The sequence below is a fragment of the Pseudophryne corroboree genome, chromosome 6 (genome assembly GCF_028390025.1).
Source record: "Pseudophryne corroboree isolate aPseCor3 chromosome 6, aPseCor3.hap2, whole genome shotgun sequence".
In the NCBI taxonomy this organism is placed as follows: Eukaryota; Metazoa; Chordata; class Amphibia; order Anura; family Myobatrachidae; genus Pseudophryne; species Pseudophryne corroboree.
In genome coordinates this window covers 734,762,813-734,790,756 of record NC_086449.1, presented here as the reverse complement: position 1 = coordinate 734,790,756, position 27,944 = coordinate 734,762,813, and the positions used below count along the sequence as shown (strand labels likewise).

Below are 27,944 nucleotides of genomic sequence, written 5' to 3'. Positions count from 1 at the left end.
GGGGGTACTGCATATACAGCCTCCTTTTGTGCCTCCAGTGGCACCTTGGGATCTCAATGTAGTTTTGGGGTTCCTAAAATCACATTGGCCCTGGCTTCAGCCAGGCGTGTCTCAGAATTGGCGGCTTTATCCTATAAAAGCCCTTACCTAATTTTTCATACGGACAGGGCAGAATTGAGGACTCGTCCTCAATTTCTCCCTAAGGTGGTTTCAGCGTTTCACTTGAACCAGCCTATTGTGGTACCTGCGGCTACTAGGGACTTGGAGGACTCCAAGTTGCTGGACGTAGTCAGGGCCCTGAAAATATATGTTTCCAGGACGGCTGGAGTCAGAAAATCTGACTCGCTGTTTATCCTGTATGCACCCAACAAGCTGGGTGCTCCTGCTTCTAAGCAGACTATTGCTCGTTGGATTTGTAGTACAATTCAGCTTGCACATTCTGTGGCAGGCCTGCCACAGCCAAAATCTGTAAAAGTCCATTCCACAAGGAAGGTGGGCTCATCTTGGGCGGCTGCCCGAGGGGTCTCGGCTTTACAACTTTGCCGAGCAGCTACTTGGTCAGGGGCAAACACGTTTGCTAAATTCTACAAGTTTGATACCCTGGCTGAGGAGGACCTGGAGTTCTCTCATTCGGTGCTGCAGAGTCATCCGCACTCTCCCGCCCGTTTGGGAGCTTTGGTATAATCCCCATGGTCCTTACGGAGTTCCCAACATCCACTAGGACGTCAGAGAAAATAAGAATTTACTTACCGATAATTCTATTTCTCGTAGTCCGTAGTGGATGCTGGGCGCCCATCCCAAGTGCGGATTGTCTGCAATACTTGTACATAGTTATTGTTACAAAAATCGGGTTATTATTGTTGTGAGCCATCTTTTCAGAGGCTCCTCTGTTATCATGCTGTTAACTGGGTTCAGATCACAGGTTGTACGGTGTGATTGGTGTGGCTGGTATGAGTCTTACCCGGGATTCTAAATCCTTCCTTATTGTGTACGCTCGTCCGGGCACAGTATCCTAACTGAGGCTTGGAGGAGGGTCATAGGGGGAGGAGCCAGTGCACACCAGGTAGTCCTAAAGCTTTACTTTTGTGCCCAGTCTCCTGCGGAGCCGCTATTCCCCATGGTCCTTACGGAGTTCCCAGCATCCACTACGGACTACGAGAACTAGAATTATCGGTAAGTAAATTCTTATTTTTCTAGCATTTGTGGGTTACATGCAAGAGCAGCCAGTGTTTACTCTGCATGCAAAATAATAAATGTATTTGCACCTCTTGCATTGCAACACGTTTAGTCCAAAAATCAAAGTTACTTGCTCCTACATCAGAATCAGCCCCTTTGGGCCTAATTCAAGGTTGATTGCAAAACAACATTTTCTTCTAATGGGCAAAACCATGTGCAGTGCAGTGCAGGTGGGGCAGATATAACATTTGCAGAGAGAGAGAGATTTGGGTTGGTTATATTGTTTCTGTGCAGGATAAATACTGGCTGCTTTATTTTTACACTGCAATTTAGATTTCAGTTTGAACACACCCCATCCAAATCTAACTCTCTCTGCACAAGTTATATTTATCTGCCCCACCTGCAGTGCACATGGCTTTGCCCATTAGAGGAAAATGTTGTTTTGCAATCAACCTTGAATTAGGCCCTTTGTGCCATACAGAAAAACATTATTATGAAGACTGTACCTTACATAAATTAGGCACTTATAAATTAAAAAACTTTGTCATACAGTATAAAGTTGTGAAAGTTATTAGTACAGTATTTGCTGGCGTATAAGACTACTTTTTTGCCCTGAAAAACATGCCTCCAAGTGGGGGGGTCGTCTTATACGCCGGGTGCACTTCAGTTGGGATAGACATAGCTGCCATAGTGGCCTTCCGATACTCGCCCGGTGCCCATAGTGGCCTCCCGATGCCCGCCCACCTCATTCTACTCACCATCCAGTATCGCGCGGTATCCAGTGCGGCCGCGGCGGGTCACTAGTGCCAATTACAGGGAGATGCAGGGACTGGCCGGAGGCGCTGCAGTCGCGTTGTGGCCGTACAATGGTGACAATGACAGGTACTAATACTAATACTAATGGCACTCATGTGAAACCGGTAACACTAAATGCACACAGGGGTATACATTTATACATTTTACAACTTTCTCCTCGCCCCCTCCCCCCTTCTTATGCATACCTTGATAAATACTCCCTATCCAAATCTCTTATCAGGTCATAATATACAGTATGTCACAAATCTGATGTTCTTTTACGTTTTATTTGGTGTGTGGAAGGGGGTAGTCTTATACGGCGAGTATATAACAAACTCTATATTTTGAGTGGAAATGTTGGGGGTCGTCTTATACGCCCAGTCGTCTTATACACCGGCAAATACGGTAAGTCTTGTAGAAGGGTCCTTTATATGATCTAAAAAGTAGAGCAGATGTGTATTGAATTATTTTCTGCTTATAAAGTAGTACCTTCCCACTAGAAATCCAATCTGGCTGATGCACTTTAAATTTGTAAATATAATTTTCCTAGTTTAACCACATCAATATACAGTAATATCTGAAAGAACATTACTTGCTTTCACACTCGGCTTGCAGGATTAACTATAATGCTTCATACAGCCCCCTGGGAATGACCCAATAGGAACCAAACCAAAGTAAATTAGTATGGGGCTAGGCTTGTGGCCAAGGCGAGAAGCCCAGGCAGAAAATATTAACCTTTACAATCCTAGAAATATGTCACAGATTAAATAAAGCAATCAGAAATGATCAATACCAACCTATTAAACAATTGCTTTCATCATCTTATTTGCAGAATACCAATCAAAACCTATTATCTTGTTGGTTTGCTGAGGGTTATAATAACACATTTGTTACATTTACATTATTTTATCCATCCAGTAATACAGTGTATATGATAATGGGGAAGATTTACTAAGCCATGGAAAGTGAAAAAGTGGTGAGAGATAAAGTACCAACCAATCAACTCTTAACTGACATTTTTCAAACACAGCCTGTAACATGGCAGTTATAGTAGGAGCTGATATTCGCACACACTGTTTTCTAACATACAGTATCTACTTGTGGGCAGTAGCGGATCTTGCCACGGGCAAGCAGGACTTTTGCCCGGGGCGCCGGCGCCATCCGGAGTGCGCCGCACCATGGCAAGATCCGCAACTGTGCCCCCCGCTACGCTTCTAGTTTCCCTTCGTGGAGAGGATCTTTGCTGTGCAGTGCGCACCGCACAGCATTGTGGCACAGACGCTAGGGGTCATAATTGACCTCTAGTGTCTATGCTGTGCTATGGGAGAGACGTCATGACTGACGTCTCTCCCATAGATCCGAGGAGAGGAGAAGAGTGGCGCCGGCGGAGGTCTGCAGCGGTCTGGAATCAGGAGCGAGGATCTAAGTATAAATTTTTATTTTTTTAGCTTTCAGCGGCGCTTCAAGGGGGAAAAATGGGGGCGTAGCTGACCACGCCCCCATATGAAGCCACGCCCCTATATGTTTGCCCGGGGGGGCCACAAGGGCATGAACCAGCCCTGCTTGTGGGTTGATCACTTCTAACATATCTACTTGTGAGCTCATCATTTCAGATATTGAGTCACTTTACAAAGGTAGTGGTCAAAGCTTTTACTTCTACCTCCTTATTCACCAAAGTAAAACTGGAGAAGGCAGCCAAGATCTACAGTATGTTTAGCTTTCCATATATGGAACCCATCTGCTCACCTTTCTCAGACTGACAGCTGCATTGTTGAAGCCTCATCTCTGCAAATATATTGCTAACTATATAGAAAGTTTATTTGCTCTCTTAGGTGGTCTACTCATGTAGTTATTAATGTGCCGAGTCTTTATTATCAATATATAGTGCATCATATCAGCTAAGCAATACAAAAGGCAGGCCCTTCCGCAATCCTGGGGAAAGGTATCGCTGTTTCGGTAAGCAGGACCTCTGTGGCACGCGGATCACTACGAGTTAGGGACGGCCATTGGAGGGTTATCCTGGATGGGGACACCTGCGTGCCGTACTGTGTAAAATGGGGAGTCTTGCCTGCTGTAATGTGTAAAATGGGGACACCTGCCTGCCGTAATTAATGTGTAAAATGGGGACACCTGCCTGCCGTAATGTGTAAAACGGGGACTTTTGATTTTTTTCATTTTTCCCTGTGGTGGCCGTGATGATATCAGATGAGGCCACGCCCACTTTAATGAGACCACACCCATTTTACTGAGGCCACACACCCTTGCCGGAAACGTTTTATAGCTATTGGGGGGGGGGGCGCATTTTTAAATCTCGCACTGGGAGCCAAATTGGCTAGAAACAGCCCTGGTTATCCATCAATGGTTACCATCGATGTTAACCATTGTAAAAGCCTTGACCACTACCTTTACCTTTGACGGATAACCTCGATGGTGTGAAACTATCTGTAAGGAAACCATCGATTGTTTTGCCCCATCGATGGTCACCCTAACTTTAATATTGAGTGAGACGCGGGGCAATCAAAGCCCGGGGGAGGGCTTCGCATGTGCCGGGGGCCTTAGGTCATACTTGCCTACCCACCCGGAATGGGCGGGAGGCACCCGGAAAGGTGGGCAAGTATCCCACTTTCGCTGGCAGCCCCCCACACCCCCTCGGCCATCCACAGCAGAGTACAAGTGGGTGGTCCGAGGTGGATATGATGACGTGCTTCGCGCTGAATCACGTCATCGTAGCTCCGCCCCCGGTATATAGCACCTGATTTCTCAACACCCTAGCGGGGACGGGGTCACAATGACGCGATCATGATGCCACGTTCTCTAGACTGCCCACTTCCCCCCACCAGTCACACCACCAGACCGCCCACATTGTCGCCAGCCACGCCCCCATTAGCCTACCACGCTGCCACCTCCCGGAGACGGGTGCAGCAAGGTAGGCATCTATGCCTTAGGTAGGTAAGCCACTGGAGACATTACACAAGTGACAATACAGCATGATATGAGGTGTGTAACAGGCACATTTGCTGTTGAGGCTAGACACCCCATTACCCTCCGTCAAACAAAAAAACATGCCAAAATGGATTCAATAGTCTCCATCCACATACCTTTACTAGCATTTAACGTCAGTGGTTGATTGACTCCTTTATCTTCATAAACAGCAGTTGTAGCAACCACACTTCCATACACAACCAAGGCTCATCACTAGATAATTAGTGTGCCCAGGATAACTATATGTAAAATATCAGCAGAGGTCAATTTATTGAAGTTTGTAGCAGCTTTAAAGTTTTATAGAATATTACTATTTTCGTTACGTAGCTCAAGAACATACTGTAGGTAATAAATTATATACAATTTCATGCAAAATACTTTAAAACTATCTCGATAGGCCTCCATTAAATGATAGTTCTTAAAAGTAATTTGCTATAACAAGTACCTTGTACTTTCCAACCCCTGTATTTGAGTACATGCCTGTGAGAGTGGCTTATTACAGATACAAAGTACTGCAGCTAATCAGGTCATTCTGTGTGATGGCGCTGCTTTATCATAATAACCATTTCAAAGTAATGGACGGAGCAATACATGACAAATTGTGCCTTGTGCGAAGTATGTTACCTTTCTGACCCAGCCGACATCAGATGTATAGCAATTGTAAATGAGATCAGTGGTTCCAGGTTCCAGACATGTAATTGACATGCAGTTATGATAGATATAGCTGTAATCTCTTTTATGACCCGACCTCTAGATAATTGCACCTGGCCATTACAGTCATTGTTTAGCCCCAATCAGAGCGTCCCAGAAAGCCACCAATTGGAGATGAAAAGAAAACCCTTATGATAATCACATGCATTACATTCTTTAAAAGCCTAGGTTATTTGTCTCTTCAAGTTGACTCTTCTGAGCCTCCTGAAATAATAGAAAACTATTTGATTCTATAAATAAGACATATATATATATATATATATATATATATATATACACACACACACACACACACACGTGCAACACACACACGCAGCAAGAAAGTGCAGTGTGTATGAAAGTAACTTCTTGTGCCAGGGGACTGGCATAAATAATTCCATCCAATTAGTAAAGCCATCACCTGGGACCTCCATGGTTCATGAGAAACTCACCCCTGGTACAGCTAATGATCCTCTATGGCTCACAGCCTGAAGGTCAAATGTGCTGAATGAGATTACACCTAGCAGGCAAACTGAGGGCATTGCTTCCATAGAGCACTAGCTATGGTCGGAGTTAGCTGCCTCTCTGCGTCAGGTATGTCTGACAAAGCTGAGCTGTTTCACTTCTGATAGACAGACACATCCTTGAAAATAGCCGTGTCCGGGTATCAAATGTTTATTTGCCTCCAATGTGTGATCTTCCGGTGTTTGGTTCTTAAAATGTAGATTAACTGCCGTAATGCTCCAAGTGATGTAAATTGTTTGACATTTATGTGTTTGTGGGTGTGGAGTAAATATACACAGTAGGTGCTTACGGTGCAGGTTGTAGTTCCGTTGGACAGGTTACTGTATGTGTAGTGGTTTTCTGTACATATGTTAGTATAGAGGTGTTCTCTGTAGGGTACAAACGGCTTCTTCTAAACTTTGGATCCCAGCATTGGTGATAATGTTCTGCTCCTGAAGGTAAATACTCCACCTTCCACATTAAACTGTTGGTTTTACCCTTTGTCAGTGTTTCAGTGTCATTGGTACAGTGTAATGCGGCACTACCACCTAGTAAAAGGTAGTGGGTAGAAGAGGCCCTAACCACCCACACTTCCAGCCCCACCTGGTGCCCAGTTACAGTGCATCCTGAATGTATTCACAGCGCTTCACTTTTCCACATTTTGTTATGTTACAGCCTTATTCCAAAAGATTTTTTCAAATTTATTACAAATAAAAAACTATGAAATCACATGTACATAAGTATTCACAGCCTTTGCTATGAAACTTAAAATTGCGCTCAGGTGCATCGTGTTTCCACTGTTGATCATCCTTGAGATGTTCCTACAGCTTAATTGGAGTCCACCTGTGGTAAATTCAGTTGATTTGGACATGGACTTGGAGAGGCACACACCTGTCTATATAAGGTCCCACACTTGACAGTGCATGTCTGAGCACAAACCAAGCATGAAGTCAAAAGAATTGTCTGTAGACCTCCGAGACAGGATTGTCTTGAGGTGCAAATCTGGGGATGGGTACAGAAAAATATCTGCTGCTTTGAAGGTCCCAATGAGCACAATGGCCTCCATCATCCGTAAATGGAAGAAGTTCAGAATCACCAGGACTCTTCCTAGAGCTGGCCGGCCGTCTAAACTGAGCGATTGAGGAAGAAGGGCCCTAGTCAGGGAGGTGACCAAGCACCCGATGGTCACTCTGTCAGAGCTACAGCATTCCTCTGTGGAGAGAGGAGAACTTTCCAGAAGGACAACCATCTCTGCAGCAATCCACCAATCAGGCCTGTATGGTAGAGTGGCCAGACGGAAGCCACTCCTTAGTAAAAAACACATGGCAGCCCTCCTGGAGTTTGCCAAAATGCACCTGAAGGACTCTCAGACCATGAGAAACAAAATTCTCTAGTCTAATGAGACAAAGATTGAACTCTTTGGCATGCATGCCAAGCATCATGTTTGGAAGAAACCAGATACCACTCATCACCAGGCCAATACCATCCCTACAGTGATGCATGGTGGTGGCAGCATCATGCTGTGGGGATGTTTTCAGCGGCAGGAACTGTGAGACTAGTCAGGATAGAGGGAAAGATGAATGCAGCAATGTACAGCGACATCCTGGATGAAAACATGCTCCAGAGCGCTCTTGACCTCAGACTGGGGCAATGGTTCATCTTTCAGCAGGACAGCACACAGCCAAGATATCAAAGGAGTGGCTTCAGGACAACTCTGTGAATGTCCTTGAGCGGCCCAGCCAGAGCCCAGATTTGAATCTGATTGAACATCTCTGGAGAGATCTGAAAATGTCTGTGCACCGACACTTCCCATCCAACCTGATGGAGCTTGAGAGGTGCTGCAAAGAGGAATGGGCAAAACTGTCCATAGATAGGTGTGCCAAGCTTGTGACATCATATTCAAAAAGAGTTGAGGCTGTAATTGCTGCCAAAGGTGCATCAACAAAGTATTGAGGAAAGGCTGTGAATACTTATGTACATGTGATTTCTTAGTTTTTTTATTTTTAATACATTTTCAAAAAAACTTTTTTTTAAGTTGTCATTATGTAGTATTGTGTGTAGAATTTTAAGGGAAAAAATGAATTTATTCCAGCTTGGAATAAGGCTGTAACATAAAAAAAAAATGAAGCGCTGTGAATACTTTCCGGATGCACTGTATGTAGCTCTTATTAGGGAATAAGTCGGAGGACCAATCATAACTTTATATAGTAAAAATAGAGAAATTGCCCATAGCAACTAATGAGATTCAAGCTATCATTATATCTAGTACACTACATTCTACAAAAGAATATGTAGAATCTGATTGGTTGCCGCAGTCAACATCTTCTCTTGTTCTCTTGTACAGTGATGGGCAACAAGGGGCCCTCCGAGCCCAGATGTGCATGCCCGCAAGGGGCCCTCCGAGCCCCTGCATTTTATATGCCGACTGTCGGGATCCCGGCGCTCACCATACCGGCGACGTGATCCTGACAGCCGGCATACCGACAACTATTCTCCCTCTTGGGGTGTCCGCGAACACATACCTGGAGGGAGAATAAACAGAGTGGCGCACGCAGCGAACCCGCAAGAGGCTCTTTTGCGCACATCCCGCTGCCTGCATGCCGGCGGTCGGGATCCCGGTGCCGGTATGCTGGGCGCCGGGATCCCAAGCACCGGCAAAACGTAGTAGGGTCATTATCCCACTTCAATGTAAAACTGTGGGTAGCGGTTCTCTGTGTCATGCCTCAGCATTGTGCAGCTGGGGGCGGAGCCATGATAATCAATCTGCATTACCCCACCCCCCATAGCACTTCTCCAAGAATGGTCTAGTTGCAGGGTAGTGGTTGGGCCACTTGGTCTGATGTGTAGATCAACCAATATCCTACTGTGAGCATCTTCACTTAGCTACACTATGGGGGGAATGTAATAGGGTGTGAGAATCAGAAAGAGAGATTTTGGGAGAATTTTCCTATTTTTTTAAAAGTGGCAATCATTTACATGGCAAGACCACGTTGATTTTGCCATGTAAATGATTACCACTTTAAAAAAAATAAGGACAATTCTCCCAAAATCTCTCACTTTCTGATTCTCACACCCTATTACACTCCCCCCGAAGTATTTGTTTTACTTATTGTGTTTTTTTTTTTTGTTTGTTTTTCTTGCATTAAGTTCAGTCAAAACCTGTAAAATATAAATATTTAACATATTTTTTTTTTGTTATGACAGCATAATTATAAATAAATCTAAGTGTTTTTTAGGGATCCAACATGGAATATGAATTTTACCAAAGGTAGTACACTTATTGGGGTCCATTTATATAAAGCAAATATTGTAAAAAAAAATAAAAAATGTTAAAAAGTAGAAAATGTACTGCTTTTATAAAACTGTTAGGGCTGAGTGCAGCACCCTCTCTGGTACACTCAGCTAAATTTTTGCAGTGGGCACTGGGGATTTATAGCCTTGAAATATTCTGTGTGTATCTCCTCTATAAATCTGGCACACTTGTGTTTGTATTAACATGGGAACGCACTTTATTTGTCCATGTCCTCCCATTAGTCAGTGCAGTCTTTGCATCCCTGTATAAACCGCCATCTTAGCACGCAATTCTATGCACGTCCCTTTAAAACCATATTTAATTGTACAAAAGAAGACACGTGACAACTCAGAATAACATGTGTGCTGCAGTTTTACACTTTTGCGGTTTGAAAATGACACTTGGGTGTATAATTACAACGTGCCGGCTTTGCAAAGCCACTGACTGTCAGTGGTTCTATCCAGTGGTGGGATTCAAATAAATTAACAACAGGTTCTATGTCCTAATGAACATTTTAAGTATACCGAAAGGAAGTTTAATAATTCATGCATTTAATACTCAAATAACACCCATTATGCGTTATACCACACACTGTAACGCCAATTACATATTATGATACACACAGTTATGGCCCTAACACCATTTTATGCCCACACACAATAATGCCACTTACATTGCTAGGGGTCTCCTGTGCGTTGCCAGGGGTTTCATGCGCGTTGCTAGGGGTCTCCTGTGCGTTGCCAGGGGTTTCATATGTGTTGCTAGGGGGTCTCCTGTGCGTTGCCAGGGCTTTCCTGCGTATTGCCAGGTATCTCCTGGCCGCTGCATCAGTGAAGTAGGGAGGGTGGGTGCGGGCATCAGTGGTTACTGCTAGCCCCCGCAGTAGATTGAGACACGCTGGGGGCTGTGGAAGCGCTTCTGTACCATAGTAGTGTAAAAAAAACACCCTCTTAAAATGCCCGCCGCCAAGGAGACAGGTGCTAGAGGTCAAATGTGACCTCTAGCATCTGTCTCCTCCTTGGCGGCGGCCATTTTTTTTTTTTTCATTGCTATGGTACAGAAGCGCTTCTGCAGCCCCCAGCGCGTCTCAATCTATTGCGGGGGCAGCGGCGGCTAGAGCTACTGGGGTAACGGTATCTGCACCTATGCTGGCGGCACTCATTAACAAACGGTTCTCAGAACCATACCTAACATTAGGTATCGGTTCTGAAGAACCGGTGCGAACCGGCTGAATCCCACCACTGGTTCTACCCATGAAATATAAAACAGCAATAATATTATATGCAAAACCATTTTGCCATTTAAAAAAAACACAGCCACAGTCACCAAAAAGCCACGTCTTTTTAAATCTTTAGGGGTATATTCAATTGCAGTCGAAAACTGCCATCTGTCGAAAAGACGGCAGTTTTCGACTTTTTAAGGTCGAATCCTGATTCAACCTATTCTAAGCTTTTCGACAAGTCAAGGCATTTGACTTGTCGAAAAGCACGTGGATCGGCGGAATAGCTGCCGATCCACGTGTTGATGTCGAAAACGGGGCCAAATCCGACAGGTTTTGGCCCCCTTTTCGACTATCTCAATCCGACATCAAAATGATGTCGGAATGAGATGGACCCGGAGGAGGCGAGGGGGGGGGAGCCGCAGGGGGGGGGGGGGGAGCCGGCGGGCATACAGGAGATCAGCGCTACGATCAGCGCTGCAGCTGGATGTCACTCACCCGCCCGACCTCACGGCAGCTCCCACCTGGCTCCAGCACGCTGCTGGAGCCGTGTGGAAGCTGCAGTGATGTCGGGCGGGTGAGTGACATCCTGCTGCAGCGCTACGGTAGCGCTGATCGTAGCGCTGATGTCTCCTGTATGCCCTCCGGCTGTCCCCCCCGCGGCTCGCCCCCCTCTCCTCATCTGCGTACCATCTTAATTCAACTTGAAAAAGTCGAATTAAGATGGCTATTGAATAGGGGTTGTCAGATTCATTCCGACAAATACATGTCGGAATGGATCCGACTTTAATTGAATATACCCCCTAATGTCAAATGCAAAAAAAAAGTCCTATCTGCCTGCAAAATTCTGTTGTGACTTAGGGGGGCATATGTACTAAGCTTTGGAGATCAATTAAGTGGAGAGAGATACATTTGCATCCAATCAGCTCCTAGCTGTCATTTTTCAAACACAGCCTGTAACGAGGCTTAGTACATATTCCCTCGAGAGAAGTGGGATATAAGGGTACAGACTGCTATCGTTTCAAACTGAATCGCAAAATGTCAGCTGAAATCTCTACCTCACAAGTAGATAGGCTAGGAGCAATTTTTAGATATGCTTATTTTTTTCCAAAAACAAAACAGTGGAGCAGTAAATAACAATTTACAGATCATCTATTTATTGATATAAGTGCTGTGAAATTGCAAACGTGTGAATTAATCGTCAGTATGGTTATTATGATTTGTTACATTGCTGTTTATTTTACTTTGATTTTGGATGTTTTCCTTAGCACAGATACTGTATGACTACAAAGCTATTCTAAATAATTAGATCAAGGTGAAAATGTAAATCTGCCACTCTCTGAATGATAGCAAATCCAGTTTCTGTGCAAAGTCAAATCGAAAACTCGCAGTTCAAATGCCTTTGTAAATCTAACTCTAAATATTCTGGCAGAGGTTTTATATATATATATATATATATACATATACACACACACACATATAATGCAAATATATTTATTAATTTCTTCAAGTGATTTAATTGACAATCTTCTCTCGGATTTTGAGCAGCCCCTGACATTCAAGCGATGCACTTGTATAGTCAAAGTTAAAAGAATAAGCCTTTTAAAGATATTATGTCATGTAGGCTGTCCCTTCATGTCCGTCTAGTCTCCATTGGCTAATTCTAGAGCAGAAGGGGGAGGGCTCGGCAGAGTAAACTGTATTACTTGAGAGCTGGCTCAGGGATTTCTGTGGGATTGCCCACCAGAGCAGCTGCTGATGCTGTTGGATAGCAGAGCACCGCAAGCTAACACAGATCCAATAGCAGATAGCTGATACTAACACAGAAGGGCTGAGTGGCTGTCTGGGAGAGTTCTCAACCTTTGTGAAGTCTCTTAGAGGTGCTGTCACAAGGTTTTTGGATGAAGTGCTGTCCAACGAGAAGTCTTTAAGGGTGTTTATTTTTCATTGCTTTTTTTTTTCTTCATTTATTTTTATGGGGGGGGAGATGAGAATAATGGATCTTATAAGTAAAAGACTGACGGAATAATTTTCGCAGGAAAAAGAAATAAATATAAAAAACAAATAAATCCATTGAATGATCTCGCTACCAGGAGGTGGGCATCCCTCCCTTTCCCCCCCTGGAAGCAGCATCACAGTGCGGGTCTCTGATTAGGAGAGTGACAGGCTGCTAGTAGATTTGTCACTGTGTGCTGGATTTAATGCTGAGACATGCGAGACAATAGCTCTGGCAACGGTGAAGCGAAAGACTATGGAAAAGTCGAGTAGTGAGGACTCTTCTATACACCGAAGTCCATCTGTGGACAGCAGAGACTCAGCCAAACCTTCTACCTCAAGCAGGGAATTTGGTAGAGGATTCACAGCTGGTGCTTTCTATGGCAACGCTGGATCCCGCACCCAGAGCCACGCTGGTGTAAAGAGGGACAAGTACACTGCACCCAAAGGTGGAAAATATGTGGTCTTTTACCTGGATCTATCATTTGTCTTTCTTCTAGAATTTAAGAAGTGCAACATGGCAAGAGGCTGTCTCTGTTGTTTGAAATACATGATGTTCCTCTTTAACTTAATATTTTGGGTAAGTGAAACTCTCTTTTTATTTTTTATACCTCCCTGAAATTATTTTCTAACGTTGTTTTTTTGCATTTAGATTGTTTATGTTGTTTTATGCCGTTACCGAACCTGCGACTTTCCTGATTTTAGCTTTAGAGCAATGCTGGTCTCTCCAGCAGCACCAGGGTTAAGTTGTGGCCCCACTGGCACCCAAAGTGTTAACTCTCGACTCTAACCTGAGAGAGGAAAGTATTTTCATAAGATTATGCAAATAGTTTGTTTCATTTGGCTGTAATGGCAATAGATGTTTTCTCTCTGTGATTTATTCATGATGCTCGCCCATGTTTTCTGGTGCAATTTATAGCACATCGCTAGCGAGTAAACGCGTTCTGAATATTTTCACAAAATTTGTATTTGTAAGTCGGTATACCACTAAATAAGACATTGTGCAATACATTTTTAAGTCGCAAATTAAATATTCTAAAGTCTGGTGCAGTGAGTGCAATTAGTATGTACAAAACCCTTTAGCCATAGAACTTAATAGGCAGAGCTAGGTGTTTTACAACTTGTGTGATTAAAATGAGCTAAATTAAATGTATTGAATTTTTAATAAAGTACTACTTTTACAGTTGCTTTTAAAGAAGGTCACATCTTAGAGTAAGTGCAATGCCGATTATTAACTCCGCGTTCCCCCTGCACCCACTTCCCAGTTATTCTAAGGATATTGAAGACTGTGACAGCGGACAGTAAATGTATGTTTGCCTGTAGATAATGGAATACTGTATGCCAGCCGGATGAGAATTGTATGCATCTAACAGCGCCACTCTCGCGGATGCTTCAGCTGAGATAAGTTTAGACTACGACACCCGTCCGCTCCTATTGTCATGTTCTCATATTAGTGAGCGTTAAACACCACACGGGCTAATGAGAGTGAATGCTGCCTATCCAGCCTCTGAAAATGTAGATCTGTAAGTTGCATTTTAGATTGGAGCTTGTACTATGTTTTATGCATTATCGAGCGCCTACAGCTATATTAGATGATATTGGTACAGACACCATGCAGAAATTTCGCACTGGAAAACGTGCATTTAATCCATTTTCCCAGTACATGTGTGTGAATGACCCCTTCAGTCTCTGGGAAACCACTTAACGAGAGAGAGAGAGAGAGAGAGAGATTCACCAGGGACACCGCATAGCTTTTTACAGGGTAAAAAACATGCAGTTGTTGCAAGTGAGGAGGGGGAACAACACTATCCAGCACAGTCAGCATTTCCCACCACCCAATCTGTACCAAAAATGTTGAAACCGCGGCTGCATGGCTGGCACAGTCCCATCTTCTAAGATAAATGGCAGACCGCATGCCCAAGCCGCTCTACTTGCAGCTCAAGGCAACTGCTTAAAGAGCTGCTCCACTTTGTGACACGAGGTAAACAGCCTGCCATGACTGCAGAGTGACATGGGTAGTAGCACAGGAAGGGTTAAATCTGGTCCCTCTCCTCTAGCCCCTCCCCTCCTCAATAGCAAGAAGGCAGATCTCCCTCTTAAATAGGCTCAGTGCAGCAGCCCAGGCTAGCTATAAGCACACAGCTCACACTAATCAGAGAGAGATAGATGTGCTCCTGCCGCATTATTAGTTAGTGAAAAGCCCCTATGTGGCACTTTGTATCATCGATTAAGCTCACTCTCTCCGCTGAGCGCCCTCTGCACAGGCAATACTGCATTCTACAATTGCAGCATTTTATTATTGCTTGCAATAAAAGCCTAAAGAATAACATGTTTATAGGAATGGTGCAAGAAAGCAAAACTTTTTCTTGTATAACAAATTGACCATTGATTGCTGCAGATCACTTCTTCAAAACCTTCCCTTTTGGAGGGCGGCAGTAGGGGAATAATACCGTGAGGGTTCTTACCGCAAAGGAGAATGGTCAGCAGTATGAGAGCTATTGCCATGAATATATTCTACTTCGTTTGCACTATTTCTTTATTATTTATTAGCAGTTCTTTATATAGCACACGCGTATGCTTCAGTGCTTTACAGAGAATATTTCAGTCATTCACATCAATCCTTAAACCGGTGGAGTTTACAATCTATGGGGATGTACTAAGGGGGTAATTCAGACCTGATCGCTAGGCTGTGTTTTCTCACAGCCTGTGATCAGGTCTGAACTGCGCTTGCATATGCACCGCAATGCGCAGGCGCGACGGACCACAGCAACGGGGATCGGTGCGTAGCGACGGGATGGTGCGAAAAAAGCGATCGAACAGGCGATCGCAAGGTGACTAACAGGAAGAGGGCGTTTGTGGGTGGCAACTGACCGTTTCCAGGGAGTGTCTGGAAAAACTCAGGCGTGTCCAAGTGTTGGAAGGGAGGGTGTCTGACGTCAATTCCGGTCCCGGACAGGCGGAAGTAATCACAGCGGCTGAGTAAGTCCTGGGCTGCGCAGGACTTAATCACTTTGTGCAGGTCTGCTACACATGTGATCGCACACTTGCACAGCTAAAATACACTCCCCCTGTAGGCGGCGACTAACTGATCGCCGGGCTGCAAAAATCACTGCCCAGCGATCAGGTCTGAATTTGGCCCTCAGCCTTGAAATGTGATAAATTTCACGGTGATAAAGTACCAGCCAATCAGCTCTTAACTGCCATGTTACAGGCTTGCTTTGAAAAATGACAGTTAGGAGCTGGTTGCTTGGTACTTTAATACAGTGCAATTTATCACTTTTCAAGGCTTATGCTTTATACACACTAGACCAGGGGTTAAAGTGGGCCGGAACGGGGCGGAACTGCGTTCCGTCACCTCTAATTGCAGGCGGAACCAGTTCCGCCTCCGTCCGGCCACAGCATCAGGTCACGGCTGCATTGTAAAGTTTGCAGCGTCCGCCAGCCAATCCCGGCTCGCGGACCAGCTGCAGATCCAATTAAAAGAAGGGGCGGCTATTTCAAAAGCTGGCGTGAGCCAATCACGGCTCGCGGACCGCCAGCCAATGAGAAGCTGCCTAGTGGCAGTTTCTCATTGGCTAACAGTCCGCGATACGTGATTGGTGCGCAATCGGCGCTAGATTCAAAAGCGCAGCCCCTTCCCCTATACGGATACTGGGACCGGCAAATCTGTCTCCCCGCAGCACAGCGTAATGGGACCGCCGGAGCCCGTGACAGTGGGTCCCCCCGCACACATGCATAGGATCATAGGTGTGCGCACCCCCCACACGTGCCCTACATTTATTGCTGCACATTCCTGTGCCCTTCTCCTGCTGCGCCCGCCGTCAGGTCATGTGAGTGAGTGTGCTTTCTTTATCATTATTTAGGCATACATGTTTCTCCAGCGGCACACAATAAGGACAAGAGTTGGCTTTAGTCACTAAAGCCGACTCTTGTCCTTATTGAGTTCTGCTGGAGAAACATGAGATATATATATATATATGTTTACTTATTTAATGGTGAGCACTACTGGGGGCATTCTGTAAGCATGTGGGGCGGGCAATGTGAATAAGATTGTGCTACAGTGAGGCATTATTTTGAATTTGGGGTACTTTTGTGTGGCCACGCCCCTTCCTTATGAAACCACACCCTTTTTTGCGGCACGCCCGCCTACGGCGCGCGCTAAGGGGGAGGGGTTGTGGGGAAGATGAGTTCCCCCACCTCTCCAGGACCACTTTAAGCCCTGCACTAGACGATGTGCTCTATGTGCGACGTCATCTAGTGTTTCCCCCTCCCTGGCGGGCAGTCGGCGGCCGGGCATACACACTGAGTGATATGACGATCATATTGCTCAGTGATGTCATTCTGCGGCGGGGCCGTGCAGGTAGCTCTTAGACGACAGTCCAGATTGAGCATGCATGCTCGTCCGACAGCAAGTGTTGTTAACAGCCCGCAAGGCCGCGCATCGGCCATTGTCGCCGGCATACACATTTGCAGAGAAAGTGAACGTCATTGGGTGAAAATTAGTGACGTTGTTCATTTTATTTTCAAGTGTGTATGCACCTTAAGTACATCTGTCCCATAGCTATCACTCTGACTCACACAGACGAAGGTTAATTTTTGTCAGAAGCCAATTAACCTACCAGTATGTTTTTGGAGTGTGGGAGGAAACTATAGTAGCCGGGGTAAATCCACGCATACGTGGGGAGGACATACAAACTCCACACCAATACAGCCTCGGTCAGGAACTCACTAGCACTGTGAGGCTGTATTGCTTTCTTTATAATTATAGAGATAAAAACCCCTACTAACCACTGCCTTCACCAGAGTCCCATTCCCTGACCATAAGTTACAACACAATGCAATGCTACAAAATGGGTGCGACCGTGTGGACCAATAAAAAACTGCAATACAAACACTGAGACATTTTAAAGTGGAAAACTAAAAACCTTTGTAGATGCTATGCTATATGAACAGAGAAGACTTGGGAAAAGCTGTTTTCAATGGGGCAATTCTGGGGGACTACTTTTAGGGGAGTGATAGGTGGCGTAATTTCTTTGTTTTTCTCAAGCGATGATGAATTGATGCCTTCATTTACATTCCTCATATTTTACATTATCATGTATAAGTTATTTTCTGTGGCAAGGTTGTTTTTTTTTGTTTAAATCTGCTTCAGTAAATATACTTTCCACTACATATGCTGTACGTCTGTATCATTTACAATACACATGCTGCTGCAACATAAGCAATTTTGACATAATGGTAGCTTTTTCTTCGTGGAACTTGTTTGTATTCTTTTTTAGTGTGCTCCAGATATATTACTAGCATGTTTGTGATTGCGGAGTACCATCTGTTGTTGCTTCTTACAGAGATTAGAGATTAGAGATGTCTGAGCTGAATTACTATGGCTTTTAATTATGATGCTGGGATTTTGATCTATAACCAAGAAAGATATACACAGTATAAAGACAGATTCCATCTATGAACTGATGTATACATGGACATTGACCATTGGCAGCGTGCAGCGACATTGTCTGAAGGGAGTGTGTCACATGACCATCTGCAGCCCTGATGAACAGACCCAGCTACAGTATAGGTTCTGTGGAATGTTCACCTACAAGGTTCTGATGTTAGAACACCACATACAGTATTCTCTCCTGGTTGGCTGCTTGATACCAACACTGCCAATTTGTAGCTTCTGATCCAAACTATTTAGCTGTAATACTGTATGAACCAACAGTGAGTGGGTAAAATGTAGCTATATATCTTATATGCCTCATGAATGGCATTCGTTGGTAACTGTTTTAAGTAACTATAATTTTTTAATATTATTTTTGTTAAACTACAGTAGATGCTCGTTGTAGGTTCTTTGGCTTTTCTGCAGAGGAAGCAGACGCAATGGTCCGCTGTACTACAATTTACATGCGGGAGACAGACAGGAGAACATTCATTGCAGGCTTGCAGGGAGCGATGAGAATATTTCTGAGAAGGGGTTGTGGGTATAAGGAGACAGCTGTATAAATTGGTGGTATTTACTTTCTAGGCAAATATAGTAATGCTTGCAACGTGCACATTTGTTCACAGTTAGTTTAAGGGATGAGAGGAGCACCTGTCTAGATTTTCCCCTGTACAAAAGAATTCATCTTCTGCACTTGTACCATGTCCATGTACAGATTAATTCTGACATCAGCTATGTATTTGTGTATGGCACAGACTGGTATTAGTCTATACCAACCAGATGTTTAGGTTGAGAAAATCGGAATGTGGCGTGCACACAGAAAGGGGTTACGGTTACCAGTTGCGGGGGGTGTATCAAGCACTTCTGATGTCCTGTAACCCCCATCCTCTTCCTCTCCCCTAAAAGCATGCTTTGAATTCTGAGCACACCATGGCAGAGCAGCAGGGGCTAGGACAGACCTCCCAACCTTCTGGCCTGATCCGGATAAAGCAGTCCCCATAGGAATGGAGGGAGTAAGCCCTTAAATCAGGACTGTATGAATTATTGTCATGTTGCACCGTTGCATGTCTTGGTGTAGTGATTCAAAGGAAACTCATAATTTTAAATGGTCTATAATTCCAGAGGTATTCAGCATACAGCCCTTTAGCTGTTGTGGAACTACACATCCCAGCATGCCCCACCACAGTTTTAGCATGCCTTAGTAGTCTCCATTATTCAAATTACACTCCACAGTAGTGCCACTACACCAGGTAGAGCCCCTTTTTACACATTACGGCAAACAGAGTCCACCTTTTACACATTACGGCAGGCAGAGTCCACCTTTTACGCATTAAAATAGGCATATGCGTTGTGTGCCACCTAGTTACAGCCCTAGATAAATAGACAGATAGATAGATAGATAGATAGATAGACAGACAGAATAGATGACAAATAGATATTTACTGTCTCTCCGCTGGCTCAAGGAGTCAGGCTCCTCGGTGCAGCTGCTGGCTGGCAGATTCCTGGCAGGGGAGGAGGAGGAGGAAGCCGCAGAAACGCACTGTAAGTGGTGGCGGCGCCGCTGCAGCTGTCCCTCTCCTTCCACATTGGCTGGCCGCCGCTGCTGTGAATGCTGGGATGAGGGAAGTGCATCCCAGCATTCACAGCGGTGACAGACAGCCTATGTGGAAGGAGAGGGACAGCTGCAGCAGCGCCGCCACCACTTACAGTGCATTGCTGCGGCTCCCGACTCCCCCTCCCTTTTCCTCCCCTGCCTCCGGAGCTGCTCCTCTCCTTGCTCCAGCTCACACAGGCGGCTTGTAGTGAGTCAGTTTGACTCATTACAATGCCGCTGACTAAAGTCCCCTTGGATCCCTCTCAGAAAGGGCTGTGCGATCGGCTTCTCTAGGGCAACGCCATCTATTGATGGCATTGCCCACCACATCCAAGCCCCAGAATTGCATGCCGGGCTTGGTGCATATGCTGTATGGGGCCAAACCTCCAGGAATGCCATTTTCGGATCATGAGTCACTATACTGACTTTCATGTTTTCCTGTTCCATTTCATCTAGGATATCCCAAAGAGATGAAAATTAATCAACAATGGAGAATGGCTTAAATCAATCATCCCCACCCCCACCCCCAGACACACACACTCAGGAACACACACACTCACTCACACAGCCCACACATGATTCACAATAAGGGCGCTATGCTAAAAATGATCTACCATAACAGGTGTAACATTACTTTGAATTGGGACACAAACATATATTCTACAACTAGTAAAAACTAGATTCTACAAGAGCGATACAATTTGTCGCAATTGTAAAATTTTCATTAAACTCTCTTTGTATATGTTGACTCATTGTTTTGTTGCAGTGTGGGTGTGACAGTCAGTAGCGGATCTTGCCACGGGCAAGCAGGACTTTTGCCCGGGGCGCCGCCTTCCGGAGGGCGCTGGCGCCATCCGGAGGGCGCCGCACCATGGCAAGATCCGCCACTGCTGTGCCCTCTGCTGCCCGCTGTGTCCACCGGCTGTGTCCCCTGTGAAGGGAACTAGACGCGTAGCGTCTAGTTTCCCTTCGTGGAGAGGACCTTTGCTGAGCGGTGCGCGATGACGTTATCGCGCACCGCTCAGCATTTAAGCGGCGCTACTACTGTACAGGGGGCGTAAATGACCACGCCCCCTGTATTAAGCCACACCCCCATTTCCTGCCCGGGGCGCAGAGAGGGCTCGAACTGGCCCTGGTGACAGTGTTTGCAGCATGTGAGGAGTTTGGTGATTTGCCACTAGTCCTGTTTGAAACATGTGGAATAGGTGCATGGGGATGGGAAGTAAGATCTCCAATTAGTGTGTGATTGGAAAAGGTATGAGGGGTTTAGAACTTAGCCATTAATGTGTGATTAAAAAGGGCGGCATGTTAGGGAGTTGCTATTTCCCAGTGTGTGATATCTATTACTATTGGTCTATGACAGTGGTTCCCAACATGAGTGCCTAGGGGGTGTGGCTCATATGGTCAACAGTAACTAGGGCGACAGTCATTAGGTCGACCACTATTGATCAACAGTGACTAGGTCAACACCTGAAATAGGTCGACACGGACATGAACAAGGTCGACATGGAAGGAGGTTGACATGAGTTTTAAAAAAAAAAAATTGGGTGTTGTTTTCTTCGTAAAGTGACCAGAAACCCCAATTAGTGCACCACATCCCTTTGCCTGGCTCGCTGCGTTCACCATGCTTCGGGCAAGGTGCCTCGCTCCTCGGCACAGGTTACTATTCCCAGTTGTAGTCTATGTGGATCGTAAAATATGAAAAAGTTCAAAAAATAACTTTGAAAAAGAGTGAAAAACTCACGTCAACCTTTTTCCATGTCGACCTAGTGACCATGTCGACATGCACGTCGACCAATAGTTGTCGACCTAATGAGTGTCAACCTAAGTGCAGTCGCCCTAAAGACCGGATCCCGTGCCTAGGCACCCTGCGGGGTCGCGAGGCTCTTGCAGGGGTACCTCGGGTTGGTGGTCCAGAACGAAATCAAATTATTTATGGTCAAAGTGATAGGCAAAATCAGTGATAGTGGGTGCCAAGTATAAATCAATCAGTAGCACAAGTGTAAACCAACACATAACTGACCCTAAGGATGACAGGTAGGCACAGTCTACTTAATTTAATATTTTTTTCCAAACGTATCAGTAAAAAACTTTTATCCTAGGGGTGCCATGAAAAAAATGCTGAAATACTCTGGGGCGCCATGATTCAAGAAAGTTTGGGAACCACTGGTGTATGATGCCATTGAATTGAATATATTAATACTGTATAAAGTTCGGAATCCTCCCTCTTCCCTCTGATTAGCTGTATGGCAGGATGATACATTGCACTAGATCTGACAGACGTCTGTGACCTTTCTGTCAGGTGCAGCTTACAGTGATACCCTGCACCATCAGAGAACCACAAGATAGCGGAAGCTCTAAGCACTCCTGCCTTTTAGGTAGAGATTGAGGGGGGTGAAAGACCTCCTAGGGTGAGGCGTTTGGTGAAAAGAGAATCTTTTCAAAATAAATTCACTTTCATGTGTAATTTATCTTCCTCTATAGTTGCAATATTTAAATATCATTTTTATCCAAGTCAGTAGAATTTGGGAAAGTGAACTGTAGATATTTAAGCTTTTCCCCCTCCTTTCCTTAGCAGTATCATATATGTTATTATATAGTACGTTTTTGATTTATAGCTGTAATTTTATGGCTCATACTGCTTTAATTAACTATTGCTTCTTCATAAATAGTATTCTTAAGCAGATTCATAAATCATCACTTTATAATTATGCCCTTAAAGTGATCACATATTGTCCCGTTAATCAGTAACTATTTCCATAATCTACGATATAACCAGCCTAAATGTCAGTAGAGCATAGGGGATGGCCCACCATACAGCACTAACAATGTCTATTAGGGACAGAAGGATTGAGGTTCCAGCCCACATGTCAGTGCCCAGAGCTAGCACCCCCTTTCCCCTGATGGATGTGGGCCATTGAGGAGGAGATGGACGGAGAGAAAAGAGCCATGGAAACTGGGGGTGCAAAAACAGTGGTGGACACACAGTTCCTCAAACACCAACAAATAGACCCCCCCCCCCCACACACACACAATCACCACACAAAGGGGGTCATTCAAATCTTAATATAATGTCCTCCTTGCACTCTCCAGTTGCCTGATCCCCACTAACGCGTTTCAACCCTCTCTGGGGTCTTTTTCAAGATAATGAGTCTTGCTAGTCCATCCAAACAATCCTTATATACCCATAATATCCAATTCCTACACTTCCCCCACTGAAAAATACATAACTGCTGAGGCTGGTCTCTCTCCAATCAGAGATCTCCTCTAAATCATGTGACCATAAACAGTTCCCAACTCCAGGGCAACAGTGTGTTTTTCTATTAACACTGATGGCACTTGATATTGGTCATGTGTTCTGGCCCGGCGTCTATCTGCTGCCATCTTTTATGCTTCCGTAATCTCCATCACTGCATTTCCATTCCCATGGAGATGGCACTGTGACTGCATCATTTCCTCCCCGCCTGCTTTCTTGGTGACGTGTCGGGCACTCTGTATTTCCGGATTCAGGATAGATGCGTGCATGTTGTTATGGCAACAGAAGCGGCATGTCATCACTTCATTTAAACTTGAGATTTTATATGTATTTTATCTGGGCATATATTGTATATGCAGAATTGCTGACATTGTTCATCTATTCTTTTTTTTTCCCAGTTTTTTTCTTTCATTGCATGTTGCAATTACCTCTCTATCTGTCCCTACATCCCTGCTGCCTCTCTCTCTCTGTTTCTTCACCCCTGCTGCCTCTCTCTGTCCCTACGTCCCTGTTGCCTCTCTATCTGTCCCTATGTCCTTGCTGCCTCTCACTCTGTTCTTCACCCCAGCTGCCTCTCTATGTCCCTACGTCTCTGCTGTCTCTCTATCTGTCCCTATGTCCTTGCTGCCTCTCTATCTGTCTCTATGTCCTTGCTGCCTCTCTATCTGTCCCTATGTCCTTGCTGCCTATCTCTCTGTTTCTATGCCCCTGTTGCCTCTTTCTGTCCCTAAGTCCTATTCTTGCCCACACTCTCTCTCTCTGTCCATGCTGCCTCTCTCTTTGTCCCAAATGCATCTCCCTAAGTCCCTGCTAACCGTCTATCTGTCTCTATGTCCCTGCTGCTTCTCTATCTGTTTCTATACCCCTGCTGCCTCTTTCTGTCCCTATATCCCTACTGTCTATTTCTGTCCCTATGTTTTTGCCGGAATCCTCTCTCTGTGTCCCTGCCGTCACTCTCTCTGTCTCTATGTCCCTGCTGCCATTCTCTCTCTGGAGACCTGAGTTGGGGGGGCCCTTAAAAATGTTGCTTTGGGGCCTACAAAGTTCTAGTTCTGCCCCTGTTCTGTATAAATATGGGACTGATTCAGAGGTGGATGCTAATGGCACCTCTGCAGTTGTGCAGAATTATGCAAAAGCTACATGAGGTATATTAAGTAAAAAAATAGCCCAGGATTCTGTAATGTGCTGCTGCATCTGAAGGGGCAGCATGGGATCATCTGCGTGCACATAGGACATCGAGTAACCCTGAGGTTACTCAGTATATCGTGGAACCAGATCTACACGTGTGCAGTGCGGTACCCACTCATGCGCAGATCATTAAACATCAGAGATTTATGTAAATCTCAGAATCAGTCCCTATATGTGTAGCCAATATCTCCCCATATTAGCTAATAACACTGTTCTGTAACATGACTTTTTCTTTTATCTTTGGCCTAATCTGAGCTGGACAGGGCCATGCCAGTTCAGGAGCTTCAACGGCACATCCTGTCCTACCGACATTACAACATTGAGGGGGAAAAACCTGAGATTTGGGACTACCATAAGTGCCCAATATATACTCAGCTGGACATTGCAGCAATACCCAAGGGAGAGATGTAGAAAACCTTCTAAAAGTTTCTTGTCCATATCAACCAATGAGCTTCTAGCTATCATTTATCAAATATATTCTATACAATGATAGCTAGAACCTGGTTGGTTGCTATGGGCATTGTATGGGGGTCACTGGGATGCTCCTTGGGCATTGTATGGGGGTCACTGGGATGGTCCTTGTATTGAATATCTGTCACTGGAATGGTAGACAGAAGCATTGTAATTTTTTTTTTTGTCTTTTACACTGCAAGGAAGAATGTGAGACCAGTGGGTGTTTAGCAATGGATGAGACCCCAGTAAGAATGATCTATTTTATAATGACCTTTTACCAAGTTGGTGCTAATCTTTGGAATTCCCTGCTGTTGGATGAAGTAGTAGTAATCATTTAATGTGTGTACTTGTCACCCTGGTGTGCTGCCTACCAGTGCAATACCTCACCCACTGGTGTGATCTCCACCTACTGTGACAGATCCTTCTGCTGGTGCTGAGACTGCCTACCAGTGCAATACCTCATCCACCGGTGTGATCTCCACCTACTGTGACAGGATCCTTCTGCTGGTGCTGTGACTGCCTACCAGTGCAATACCTCATCCACCGGTGTGATCTCCACCTCCTGTGACAGGATCCTTCTGCTGGTGCTGTGACTGCCTACCAGTGCAATACCTCATCCACCGGTGTGATCTCCACCTACTGTGACAGGATCCTTCTGCTGGTGCTGTGACTGCCTACCAGTGCAATACCTCATCCACCGGTGTGATCTCCACCTACTGTGACAGGATCCTTCTGCTGGTGCTGTGACTGCCTACCAGTGTAATACCTCACCCACTGGTGTGATCTCCACCTACTGTGACAGGATCCTTCTGCTGGTGCTGAGACTGCCTACCAGTGCAATACCTCATCCACTGGTGTGATCTCCACCTACTGTGACAGATCCTACTGCTGGTGCTGTGACTGCCTACCAGTGTAATACCTCACCCACTGGTGTGATCTCCACCTACTGTGATAGATCCTTCTGCTGGTGCTGTGACTGCCTACCAGTGCAATACCTCACCCACTGGTGTGATCTCCACCTACTGTGACAGATCCTTCTGCAGGTGCTGTGACTGCTTATCATGCTGCATTGGCCTTGCTTACTACCATTGTGGCTAATGCTAACAATTTGCTAACCCCTAGTTTGTGTTGGGCCCCACTTATAGCTGACTTACTCCAACCTACATGAGACCACTTTTCATATATTTCCGGGGCCACGTTAAGTTCTCAATCCACCCCTGACTGGCATGGAAGAAACGTGAATGATAAATCAAAGTAAATGTACCAGGAGGGTATTAGCAAGCCATTAGAAAGTTATCGGAAGGTGGAAACCCTTTTGAACATTATCTTATACAAGGAATTTCTTACCGTTTCCCAGAAAAAGACATTGTCAATTATTAATTTAACTTGTTAATTCAGTGAAAAGGAGACATTACTAAGATGGGAGTTCTATTGAAGATGGGATGTTGCCCATAGCAACCAATCAGATTCTACTTCTCATTTATCTAGCACCTTCTAGAAGATAATACATAGAATCTGATTGGTTGCTATGGGCAACATCCCATCTTAAAAAGAACTCCCATCTTAGTAAATTTACCCCATGGTATTTTGCGGTATCAAGCCGCGGACAGAGATAAAGTGGGGTATTTACCCAAAGCAAATGATGCGTCTAACTACAGGTATCATTTCATGTACTGTGCTAGATAAGTGACAGAAGATGATTGGGTACTTTGGACATCTGCACTTTATCTCTCTCCAAGGCTTGATACATCTCCCCAAGAGTGCTGTATATAAAATATATGTCTCGCTGCTATAAAGTAGGTCAAGAGCACCAGCAGGACAGTACAGTAATAATTTGCGGACCCCGTCAAATTAGCATGCAATCAAGAACAGAGACTCAGTCAATGCTAAAATATAAAAAGTTTATTATGAAGAATATGTAGCAAATAATATTTGCGAGACATCTCCAAAAACAGTCAGCTTTGGAGACTGCCCACAAATATTAAACAGGCCCTGAATGTATGTATTGGGGACTGCAATGGATATTGGAAATAACTATTGCATTCCTCCTATTGTGATCACAAAGGCAGCCACCAAAAGTTTCTACGGCAGTTGGTAAACTGCGAAACTCACCAAGCTCCAGAATACAAAGCATTTCTGAGCTTGGCTCGGCAGCTAATGCCATTTCTAAATGGCTTTTGTAGCCCGTGGGCTACATTATGCAATTCGTCACTGGAGAGGGATCCTTGGGATCCCTCTGCATTACTGTCTGCTCTCACATATGCAGTCTGACGATTGCACATGTGAAGTAGCGCAGCCGGGGTCTAAACCCAGAAGTAAAGTGATCGCATTAGCGATTATTTTACTTCTTATACATTGCAGGGACAGGCATGAGATTGATTATGGCGTAAAAGCTACACCTCTGTACTCACGAAGAGTCATCCTTCAGCACTCAGGAGAGGAAAACCCCCTTGGGGGGAAACCTCTGGGGAACCATGGCCTCAGAATCGCCCTTCCCTTTGGGCATTAAGAGATGTACTAATAGGGGTTCAGTATGATATCCCGTCGCATGGGAAACCGGTGATCATAATACTGACGCCGGGATCCCGGTGCTAAAAGACCGACAGGGGTGACCAGGGGCATCAGAACATTTATGGGCTGGGGGGGCAAGATAGATCCTCATATGGCGCCCCCTGGGGGCGGAGCCACTGGGGAGGAGGAGGCCATACTATGGGGACAAAATGGTGAGGAGGAGGTGGGAAGAGAGAGGGAGACTGTCAGGGAAAGAAAGGGAGAGAGAGACTAAGTGTCAGGGAGAGTGAGGAATAGAAAGGGACAGTGTCAGGTAGATAGAGAAACCATGTCAAGGAGAGAGAGGAGCAAGTGGAGAAAGAGTATTAAGCAGCGAGAAAAAGGAGAGAGTGTTAGGGCAAGAGAGAGAGGAAAGAGTGTTGGGGAGAGAGAGGAGAGAGTGTTAGGGGGAGAGAGTGTTAGGGAGAGATTGAGTTAGAGAGACACTATTGTATCTGCCCTGATTACACAGGAGGCTGGCACTCCTCGACATTAGGCCATGCCCCCAAATCAACCGCAATTCGCGGCAGTTTGGCACTGCTCTGGTGGGAGTTAGGGGTGGGGGAGTGCCGTTGCCTAGTCCTTGCACTGCACGGAGGTTGTGATGTGCGGTTTTTAAACTGACTGCACATCGCTCCCCCTGTGTACATTAGCCGGCGCCTCTCATGTTTGGGGGTAGGGGCGAACTGCCCCCTTGCCCCACCCATTCCGACACCCCTGGGGGTGAGTAAAGAGGTGTTTTCTCCTCTCCCCACCCGCTTAACCCTCCCTGTCCAGAGCCTAACACTAACCTCCCCCCTTTGTGCCTGACTTTAA

At 45.2% G+C, this 27,944-nt stretch overlaps 1 protein-coding gene and 1 long non-coding RNA gene across 6 annotated transcripts in view; one reads left to right on the top strand and one right to left on the bottom strand.

Annotated features, from left to right (window-relative positions):
• The window catches only part of LOC134935641 (uncharacterized), a 59,623-nt gene extending 49,267 nt beyond the window's left edge, over window positions 1-10,356 (bottom strand). Inside the window, exon 1 of the long non-coding RNA XR_010180304.1 lies at window positions 10,113-10,356. This is a non-coding gene — a long non-coding RNA (uncharacterized LOC134935641). The remainder of the gene's footprint in view (window positions 1-10,112) is intronic.
• The window catches only part of TSPAN9 (tetraspanin 9), a 704,002-nt gene that overhangs the window by 471,161 nt on the left and 204,897 nt on the right, over window positions 1-27,944 (top strand). For 4 of the 5 annotated variants that reach the window (XM_063928463.1, XM_063928461.1, XM_063928462.1 and 1 more), the window contains one exon: window positions 13,154-13,233. In XM_063928463.1, coding sequence (XP_063784533.1) covers window positions 13,171-13,233 — 63 coding nt within the window. In that variant the 5' untranslated portion in view covers window positions 13,154-13,170. Of the gene's footprint in view, window positions 1-12,404; window positions 13,234-27,944 lie in introns of those variants that run through there. The other variant, XM_063928460.1, reaches the window with a different exon arrangement.